Source organism: Lynx rufus, unplaced genomic scaffold (assembly GCF_022079265.1).
Source record: "Lynx rufus isolate CCGP_SWC_20201006 ecotype Redwood Valley unplaced genomic scaffold, mLynRuf1.p SCAF_1, whole genome shotgun sequence".
Classification (NCBI taxonomy): domain Eukaryota; kingdom Metazoa; phylum Chordata; class Mammalia; order Carnivora; family Felidae; genus Lynx; species Lynx rufus.
The window spans coordinates 158,764,726-158,776,006 of record NW_025814823.1 but is presented as its reverse complement, the minus strand read 5'-3'; the positions used below and the strand labels follow the sequence as shown (position 1 = coordinate 158,776,006).

The window sequence follows — 11,281 nt, the reverse complement described above, 5'->3', positions numbered from 1 at the left end:
CTTAAAGCTTCAAGCTACCACTCCAAAATGGATAACACCCTCCCCACACAAGCCCAGCCTCAATAGTCCAGCTTCCCTTAATTGACCAAATTAGTCAATCATCTGTATACTGATTCAAATCTTTCCAGAATGTGTTTATATCTTCATATTGATTCATACGTGGGAACATTAATTTATTAAATGTATTACCTGTATTTAGAGTGTTATTTCTTTTTTCATTCCAAATACCTTATTAACACAATTAAAAGAAGGATCCAGAAAAGCACTTCAGAGATCAAGAGTTTCTCTTAAAATATGAAGAAACACTAAAACTGGGTTATACAATATGATGATTCATCGAAATATTTACATTAAACCATGAGTTAACCAGAAATATACACAGCACAGTCTAATTTTGCAATTTTCCAAAGATGTATTAACAATACGTTAGTGTATGGGTTAAAGCAGTGAGGCATCATTTTTCTCTCCTGCACCTTTGTGACTGCAGATTTTATTGCCCATGGAGATGACCTCAAAAGGCTGTCTCTGAGGTTCTTTAGGAGTGTGAGGCTCAAGTCAAGCAGCCCTCCCAGCTTCACTGATAAACGCTGACATCTAGTTTCTAATAATCTGAGATCTGATGACAAATTCTCTGTGTTCCTGATCCTTAAACTTCATAATTTGATTCTGATTTTCCATGAATAGTAAAAATCAAATGAACTATTCAGTCTGAGATGAAGGAAGAAGAAGGCAACGAGATGAAGAGATGCAAATGAAAAATTTTAAAAAAAGAATTGACTATGTTTCCTTGAAGATAAAACTGAGCAAACTCCAGTTTGCATAACAAGATTAGAAAAAGCATCCAAGAAGCAATGAGTGTCATGATTTAAGGCAATGTAGGTAGTCTGTGGTGCGGCTAATCTATTACAGCTATGTCTATACATCTATATCTCCATCTCCACATATCTCCATTATTCAGGAAGTTTACATTTAAATAGCCTACTGAACTGGCCTTCCCCTACCTCAACATCATACATCTGTCAGCTAGAAACAACAGCTGAGAGCAGGCATCTGTGCTGGTTGATTTGTTGAGGCTTCTTACTGTTTTAGACAAAATATCCAGGACTTTGACCTGAGCTTTGCTGACTTCATGCCCACATCTGATGTGCTCTTCCTACTGACCATTTAAATACTAACCAGTAGCCAAGTCCTCAGAGTGGGAAGATTCTTCTTCAGCCACTTGATATTTTTGGATATGGCTTCCAGAATAATTTGCAAAGTACCTAGATATGGTCCTTGGGCCTTAAGAGATTCAAAGAACAGTTTCACCTGAAAAATAAGCAAGAAAAAAATTACTGGCATAGTTCATTAAAACTTGCTCTTGCAAAGGGGTTCGAAACAGCTTGCAAATTATACAAACACTGGAATGATTTCTCTGCCAACCTCTAAATGGTTGTTTTATTCCTCTCTTTTTGTGTATAATTATTATTTCACTTTACCTTCAAATAGATAATGTAAGACAGTAATGATAAATCCTCATCTTACAAGTGAGCACACTGGATAAAAACTTTAAGTGATCAAACCAAGTCATAGAGTAAGTCATGAGCCAGGATTTAAATTCTGTAATTCTTAGTTTCTTTAAAGAATAAACAATTCAATATTTATTTTGGAAATATGTAAAACATTAGAATGCTTTTAAAAAGAAGTGGAATTGCCACCAACAGTAGTTTTGTTACAATACCTTTAAGTATTCTTCCAAACTTCAACATAGTCCCTTCAGTGATGTTGTAATATGCAAGAAATAATATGAAAGGACTCATGTCTCATGGGTAATTTTTATTTTGAATGCTATAAACACCTGTATTTTAAGAAGTTCTAGACCTGTCCCCTCCAATTACTTGCTACATGACATTGGACAAACTACTTATTTTCTTTTAATAAAATGAGACTTTAAACCAAATTATATCTAAGTTTGTACTCAGTTTTATAACTTGTATATTTATTTATTTATTTATTTATTTATTCATTTATTTACTTATTTATTTATTTTCAGAGAGAAAAAGAGCATGCATGCAAGTTGTGGAAGGGGAGAGAGAAAAGAAGAGAGAGAACCCCAAGCAAACTCTGTGCTGTCAGCACAGAGCCCAATGTGGGGCTTGAACCCACAAACCAAGTCCACAAACTATATCCACAAACTGTGAGACGTGACCTGAGCCGAAATCAAGAGTCCAACACTTAACTGACTGAGCCACCCAGGAGCCCCTGAACACTTATTTTTAAATTGTTAGCAATAGGGAATCACAAACCTCTTGTAACTCCTTGGAAGAGGAGTGAAATGTTGTTCCAGAGATGATCACTCTCATGGCAAATGAGCCTAGTCAAATTTGAAGACAAAAAGGAAACCCACAAATTTAATAGAAATACCAGCCTTATGTTTATTATGTCATTTGTTTTTAAAATATGTAGCATTCATGGGGCACCTGGGTGACTCAGTCTGTTGGGCGTCCAACTTCAGCTCAGGTCATGGTCCCACAGTTTGTGAGTTTGAGCCCCATGTCAGGTTCTGCACTGACAGCACAGAGCCTGGAGTCTGCTACGGATCCTGTGTCTCCCTCTCTCTGCCTCTCCCCTGCTCGTGCTCTGTCTCTCTCTCTCAAGAATGAATAAACATTAAAAAAAATTTTTAAACAGATATGTGGCACTGTATGATGTTTGTACATTATCATATACACTATTAATTATTATAAGAATAACCTATTTATCCAGTAAAATCCCAAAGTTATGAAATGTAACAAATTTGACCATAAGATAAAAATGTAGATAAAGCCTTTTTTAGGAACTGTGACTATCTTTGTCAGCAATGCTTATGTTTAAATTGATGTTTATGCTGAAAGCAGCATTGTCTATATTTTTTTATTATATACTCCATTGGTAAAGAATTTTTTCTAAGAACTTCCCAATATACATATTTTTATTTATCAATTAGGTTGTAGGTTAAAAAGAAAATTTAATAGTGTTAGAACTAGTATATACAGTAATACGTTCTTCTTGCACTCTAATGTACTACTTATTGTCTTACACACTTCCCCATCCCATTTTGGAAATCCACTGCATTTATACACTGTGTTTTGGGGGGCAATGTTATTTTGTAGAACTGTCATTTGCAGGCACAGACTCTATCCTTCACCCTGGTGTCTTATATAGAGAATTTGTACCATACGTCAAAGGGATTCATGCTGAAAAGCAGAGCACAGATACATCCCAGAAATGAGTCCAAGTCTAGGCTGTGCACATGGTCAGGCAGGAGGATCATTTCTAGTGACAAAGGAAATCTATGGCATTGCAGAAAAAGTCTGATCATTTCAAGAGGGAACTGACAGTCATGCAAACACCCCAACCAATGATTCCTGCAGAGTTTTTAAGGACACACACACATTTTTATATATAAATTATATATATGGAGTTTCTCTTTGGTCCCTTGTGAATGTCAATCCCTTAAAGGCCTGGGAGAGGGGAGCAAATGCTCTTTTTGCTTACACAAAGCTTTATGGAGGACTCTGAATCCTTCATGGCTAACAAATGGGAGGGAAGAGGAACTGGGGAGGACTAGAATCAAAGACACAAACTGACATTAAGATGAACAGAGCAAACTGCACAGCTCTTGGATTGAGGGTATTTTCCATATAGTTTGTAAGAGACATTTTGTATTTGGATGAGGAATGGCTGAGTGCCTCAGCAGGGGTTTTTGTGAGAGGAAGCAAAGCCATCCTGTACCTTCCAATGAAACTGAATCATTATTGGTTCATTCTGGGGGATATTTTAGGCCTAGGCGCATGCTGGAGTGAGCTCTGATTCTCTGAAAAGTTGAAACTCCAGAAAAGACTCAGAGCCAATGGAGTTTTGAAGGGGGGATCCCCAAACACTTCCAGTCAGCACCTCTAAGTTCTCCACTGTACCACTTCCCCAGGGGAACTGAGAGAGGGGATTAGCTCTCATCAAAATTCCTGAAATTTAGGGGCACCCGGGTGGCTCAGTTGGTTGAACGTCCAACTTCAGCTCAGGTCATGATCTCTCAGTTTGTGAGTTCAAACCCCGCGTCAGGCTCTGTGCTGACATCTTGGAGCCTGGAGCCTTCTTCAAGTTCTGTGTCTCCCTCTCTCTCTGCCCCTCCCCCACTTGTGCTCTGTCTCTCTCTGTCTATCAAAAATAAATAAAATATAAGGCTGATGCCAATTTAAAAAAAAATTCCTGAAATTTCCCCCTAGAACAAACTATATTAACAAACCAAGTCAAACGTGTTTAATGCACTATATATGGCTTCACTTCACTATATATGGGTTCTTCTGAGCTGGTGAGGAAGCTAGGAGGAGTGTGATACAGGGGCTGATGACTGGACTTAATTTAGCTCACATTTGCTCCCAGCTGAGTGCAAGAAATCTATTTCCCATTCACTTCTCATTCCTCTCCCTCACACCTCGACAGAATAATTTGGACTATAAAGTTTTCAAACCAACAGAGTTCATCAAACTATTTGGGAAGAAATAGGATCATTCACATTCATATGCACATCATTATACTTGGTTTCAGGTGACCGAAATATGTGGTTTCAGGCACATCTAGGTGGAAGAACACACATTGGATATAAATGAATACCAACTTTTCAAGGAGATGGGTCCAATTTTCTCTCAAAAATTTCCAGGCTAATTGCTGTCCCTTTGGATTTCTGGAGATTTCATGAGGAAGAGGCACCAACTCCTGTGTCTTGATGACCTTTCCATCCATTCTTAGTTCAATTAATCTGAAGAAATAAAGAGCATTTGACTTCTCATAGTATGTGTTATGTAATAGAGGCTAACTCAGGCTACCAATATCTTAAGAGAATAGAAGAAAGAAATGCATGATAAAATTATAATTTGCCATAAACAGTAGTAAATTCTTTACTGGCTAACATTTTTAATGTTCCAGTTGAACTTTTAATTTTTTTTTCTGGCAGTAATTTTATTTACCTATTATTTCAAATAACTTTAAATTAAAAAATATTTTTAATGTTTATTTTTGAGAAAGAGAGAGAGACAGAGCATGAGTGGGCAAGGAGAACAAAGAGAGGAAGACACAGAATCCAAAGCAGGCTCTAGGCTCTGAGGCTCTGAGCTGAGAGCACAGACCCGGACCCTGGGCTCAACTCATGAACCATGAGATCATGACCTGAGCTGAAGTCAGAGGCTTAACTCACTGAGCCACCCAGGCACCCCTCAAAGAACTTTGATTAGCATCTTGTACAACATCTTATATACAAGAATGTAATTTTGTGGTAATTTTTCTCCAAGGTTTTAAAAGTAAAACACGGGCATTTGTCTAGTATCAGTCACTTGATTAATAACTAGGGAATATCTGTTTTCACTATTTGCATTTTGTCAGTATATATTTTGGGGAGGTAAAGTCAAACCAAATCAAATCCTGATTCAATTGTTTTATGCCTTTGGAATTAGTGGCCAATATTTTACTGACTTCATTGAATTTATATCAGTTTATTTTTAACAATTTAAATTAGTGCACTTATTTCATTAACTTTTCCTGATGTTTGCTGGTTGACAATGCACACAGAATTTTGTTTTTTTCAGCACCTGAAAGTGACAATCCATATTTTGCTCTAAAAGGTAATTCCATCCTACTGCCGTTTGAGCACTCACGGAATATACGATCTTTAAAACATCTGTTAGAATGCTGTAATAAGAAGAACAGAAGTGGAAAAAAAGTCCTATGAAACAAAAAACTCTTGTTTTCTTATTATAATTTTAAATTGCTATAACAGAATCACCCATGAGTTATTTTCAGTACCTAATGTGTTAAACCTTTTTTTCTGTCAGACTTTTATAAAATTATTTTATGTAACTTTACTTTCCAAATTATTTGTGTTTTTTTCTACTGATGATAAAATATTAGCAAGGAGAATAATCATAAAATTTTAACTTGCTCAGAGATGAAAATAGAAACTTTATGGAATCCATACATACAAGAGATGATTTCTGACATATAAAAGCAGTGGTTTATACAGAATTCTAGAATTGAGTAATCTGTATTAGTGCTATGTGATCTTTTTTAAAAAAACATGATTACTTGCCACTTTAATTCCCACATTAAGACTATTTTCTAACAAGACTATCTGAAAGTCATCTGATTCTCTAGGTCTAGAAAATTGTAATTTAGCAAAATTGATTAGGTTCAGTCATTTTATAATTTGTAAAACTAATAAGATATAATAATTTTTTTTCTGTCCACATAAAGAAGAAACCACAATTTTGAGGTTTTATTGCCCTATAGAATATTAAAGTAGTTTTGATCCTAATTTTGTTTATGGTTTTTAATTCCAAATATCATTAGATAAATAATAACTGATACTCATTTTGATAGCTCAAAAAAACACAACAGAGAAGTAGGGATTGGGCAGGAAATTTGCATTTATCATACAGTGACCATATGGTAGAGATTGTACTAGTCTCTGTACATCATATTTAACTGTCAAAGCTACCTAGTGAGATTGTTATTATCCTGATTTTTAAAAAGTGGAAATAAAGCTTGGAAAGGTTAAGCAACTGGTGCAAGCAACTAGCCATTTTGAAGATGAGATTTAAACCCATGATCCTGATCTTGTGTTGTTTCCACTATATATGCTTAAATATCCCAAGTACCAGTTGAATCACAAAACAAAGATTAGGCAATTAAATTATAATCTACATTGTTTTGATTTTGGTATATTTACTGTACAAATGGATGAAAATTGATAACAAATACATTGTAAGTTCCTTGAAGGTAGGACACATCATTGTTTTGTTTACTACTTTATCGTTGGTACCTACAAGCACTGCGGGTTCACAGGCAACATGCAAAGAATTTTTCTTTTTTTTTTTTTAATTTTTTTTTAACGTTTATTTTTGAGACAGAGAGAGACAATGCATGAACGGGGGAGGGTCAGGGAGAGGGAGACACAGAATCGGAAACAGGCTCCAGGCTCTGAGCTGTCAGCACAGAGCCTGACGCGGGGCTCGAACTCACGGACCGCGAGATCATGACCTGAGCCGAAGTCGGCCGCTTAACCGACTGAGCCACCCAGGTGCCCCGCAAAGAATTTTTCAATACATGAATGAAGTATTTTTCAATACATGAATGAAGTAATTAATCTATATAAGAAAATTCTTCATTATGGCTGAATACTAGCAGTCTTGATGTTTAGGAAAACAAAACCTGTAATATTTAATTATGTATTATTGATTATAAGCATAAATAAGGTTTACCCACAATATTTTCCTAAGTATTGCATCGGAGTAAACATGTTGAGCTACCATATCTAACCCATAGGTGGGTTGCTGCAGGTAAGATCATCCCTCTTCTAACAAGTATAGAGATGGAATAATATCTCTTTATGTTATAGGACAGCAGGATGTTTACATTTTAGCCTCACTCATACAACCCATTCAAACATTAGCAAAAAGAAGAGAAAACTAGAGCTAAAAGATCCTTTTTCCTTAAACTGATTTTTGAGTTTAATCACAATGACCGGAAAAGTACTAAAAGAAGACTGGAATTAATGTTTTCAAAAAGAAGAATTCAAGATAGGATTTCAAAAAGCTCACTGAGATTTAGTTATATGGAAAGAAATTATGATAGCCTACCAGCAATGTGGCACAGGAAAAATGGACACCATCACATTACATTCTGCTAAAATAATGAAATTTTTCTTCAGTTTTAAGGAATGAATGTTCCTTAATTCACATACAAATTTGATTTCTCAAAACATCCAACTCTAGAGTGAGAGTTTTAACAATAACTATATAAAATCTTGTATTGAAAAGAAATCAAAGCTTACATTGAAAAGATTGTGGCATCTGTTAGTATCTGTGGGTTGCAAACTGCTAAACTGAATGGCAACATAATCCATATGATAACTGAGCACCTTTCTGATTATAATAACCACCGTAATCCATTTTGCCATTGTATACATACACACTTTTGATGGCCCAAATCATCAGTTTCCCATCAAAGATGAGCTCTGAGGTCAAAATTCGGTCTGTGATATTGATTAATGAAGAAGTAAATATGTATTTTTTAAAAGGTATCCTCCCTTTTTTTAAAAAAAAAAAGTTTTAACAAATGATCACTGGTGTTTTGACTGCAGGTACATTTCACATTGCTTTTTATCTTTAAAAGACATTACTTTTGAAGCTTGGGCACCCCCCTGCTTCTACCCTCTGGCTATCTTTCTGTTACTATGCCACTGCATTTTAGCTCTCCCTCTCAAAGGACCTAAACCTCACTTCTCACAAAATCTATTGAGCACTTACTATATGGGAGCAGGAGACACAGATATGTAATTCCCAGCATGGCTTTCTCCCTCTTGTCCTCACTGAAAGGTTTTAGATCTAATGTCTTGCTTGATCAAAGACTTTTACATCAAAGTGAAAGGAACAAAGAACAGGACAGATGTATAGATTTACTTTAATTTTCCACTGAATTCCATCCCCTGAGAGAAGAGTTCAGTTGCCTTCTGGATGCAGGGAGCATGGTTCAGGTAAGAGGCCAGTTTTAAGATGGTCAAGGCAAGCAACCTGTCCCAGACTGAGCCCTCCTTGCTCCAGCTTTGCATGTCAATCACCGGCTTAAAATATCAAAGAAGGTAATGCTGCAGAAAGCACAGGATGATTTACAGAGAGGCTAAATTTAGTAATCACACAGCTCCTACCCACCAAACGGGGTCAACTCTAAACTGTCTGCATGAATCTTCCCCAAACACAGAACTATTTATCTTTGTACTTTCCTTCTCTCTTTCTGGGCCCCACCTACCATATTTAAACAGCGTTTCTCCTTTAAAAATATGATTTAATTTCCCATCTGAGGAGGGAGTATCAATCAAAAAAAGATAAAATCACATTTAAGAGGAATATTTTGCTCACATCCTCTTGGGATGGTGATGACAAGGAACAAGGGATTTCCAGCCAGTTATATGCCTTCTCTGCATTTTCCTTTAATGAGAAGAACAAACAACAAAACTGCTATTGTGAATATCAAAACATTAGGGTCTCTGCCATAGAGGAAATAAACCAACGTATCGTCATTTTTGCAAAGTGATTCTCGCATGTGTTTCTGAGAGGATTGTGTCTGCACATGGTCTGTAAACTATTCATGTCAGCATCAGACTCCCAGATTAAGCATAATAGCTTGATATGGAAACAGATTCCAGAACGAAGAATGTCTCTGTTGAATTTTTCATTAACATAATGCCTTACCTCTTTGGGGTTTTTAAATTTTTTAATTCTTATCTAAAAAGAGGGAATTGAAACTAGAAAGAAGGGAAATGAAAAAGAACCAACTTTTGTTGTGACTTGACTCTTCTTAATCTCAATGATTTCCTGCTTTAAAACAGACTTATGGAAAAATTTCCAAAATTTTTGTCCGAAGACAGAGGGCTGGACCATATGAACTATGATCCTATGGTTTGCTATATTTTTAAAAACACACATCTACCAAATGTCACTATTTCTTCCTACGTGTGTAATATCATAATGTATGGTGCAGCTGATACCTTAGAGGATCATAAACAGGGAAACTAGGTCTAATATTCCAGGGTCACAATTTAATAAAGAATACTGAACACAAAAATTACTTCATATTAATCCTGTTGTTCCTGTTTGGCACAGCGTAATTTGTTTCTTACTAAAACAAACACCATTATTTACTTTTATACATACCTACTTCTTAAAAAAGTAACCTTAATATTCATTAAGAGGGCTTCTTTTCTTCTTATATAATTATTGTTTAATAAAAATCCAGCTCCTCACCACCAATCATTGCACAAAATGTTATCTGAATGTTCGTCTTAAAAACTAAACACACATATAAGTGTATACTTTAACCCAACAGGAGAAATCTATATTTTGTTGGTATACAGTTATATACTTATTAATATACAGTTTTAGTTAAGTGGTACATTTGTGAAATAAAACCAAATTCCCAAGGAAACAATTTGGGTCTTCTTTTTATCGTGTGGGACTAAAAGAAAAAAATAGTTTTTCGGTAAGGAAATTAAAGTTGTCATTTTAATCCCAGTCAACTCAGATGAGATCCAAGTGTTAAATTATATTTAGTAAGTGTAAAAAAACAATTAAAACAAATATCCATTCTTTGGTCAAATTCTGTCTTCAAACTAAATATAATCATTGATTACTTCTTTTAACTCTTAAATAGGTATTTGATAAAGCAGACAAGAACAAGATAAATATTACTGAGGGAAGGCAGTAAGTAAAAATATCTTTTGCAAATAAAAATATTATGAGAGTTTTAAATTGCTTTCGTATTGAATTAATTTTATTATAAAATTAATATAAGAAAATTATGAGACAGTTGTAAGTTAGAGAGGAGAAGAACAAGACTCATAGTTTCACGACCCTACACATTCACTAATAGCACTTTGGAATATTTCCTCCCCCCCCCCCCCACTTTTTAGCTACTACTTCTTCTATGTAGTTGCAAACATAATAATACATAAATTTACATTCTGCTGTTTTCCACCTTTGCATTATTTGCAATGCATTTCTGTGTTCTCACTTCTTATTCAACAAATGATCTTTGAAACAATTTACATTTGATAATACTAATATTGCTAACATTAACAGTTACTCAGCAGGTACTGTGTTTTGTGCTTTATTGGCGTTATTTTATGCAATCCTTAAAACAACACTTTCTATTAGATATTATTACTTAAAATTGGAATTTTAAATACTAGAGAAGTTTTAAAAACTAAAAAACGTAGTCTTAAAAAGTTTAAATAATTTGCCTAAGGTCAAACAATAATTAAAGAGGTAGTACTTGAACCCATCCATTTTAACCCAAAATTTGTACTCTTAATTAACTTCATTAATCTGTCACCCAAATCTTATTATTTTTTTTCCACTGATGCATTAATAACTGTAGGGTTCCTTCTGCTAAATTTAGACAACGCATACATGTATAGGCTAGAAACAGCAAAGAAGACTTGGCAATTACTTGAAAAATTGGCTTTCCTTGACTAAACTATCGATATTCTTCAGTCTTCCTATTCTTAAATTTTTAATCTACTCTGCCATCTAGTCAGAGTTTCTCCTTTGAGCAGACAAACCTCCTTCAGTGAATCATAGCCTACTTCTCATCTAGTCTACCCTGTATCTGCTTAGATGTGGAATGGTGTTTTTCTCAATCCTGGCCTCCAATGTGCCCTGCTACCACTATGTTCCTAAAACCTGTAGGACTGAGGATTAAGCTCTCAATCTCT

The 11,281-nt window shown here is 35.2% G+C and overlaps 1 protein-coding gene across 1 annotated transcript in view; it reads right to left on the bottom strand.

Annotated features, from left to right (window-relative positions):
- Positions 1-1,164: 1,164 nt before the first annotated feature.
- Positions 1,165-11,281, bottom strand: part of ERAP2 (endoplasmic reticulum aminopeptidase 2) — a 44,877-nt gene continuing 34,760 nt past the window's right edge. The window contains 7 exon segments of the mRNA XM_053722184.1: positions 1,165-1,308; positions 2,286-2,362; positions 4,635-4,777; positions 5,519-5,622; positions 5,625-5,703; positions 8,472-8,656; positions 8,928-8,996. Of these exon segments, the coding sequence (XP_053578159.1) occupies positions 1,165-1,308; positions 2,286-2,362; positions 4,635-4,777; positions 5,519-5,622; positions 5,625-5,703; positions 8,472-8,656; positions 8,928-8,996 (801 nt within the window).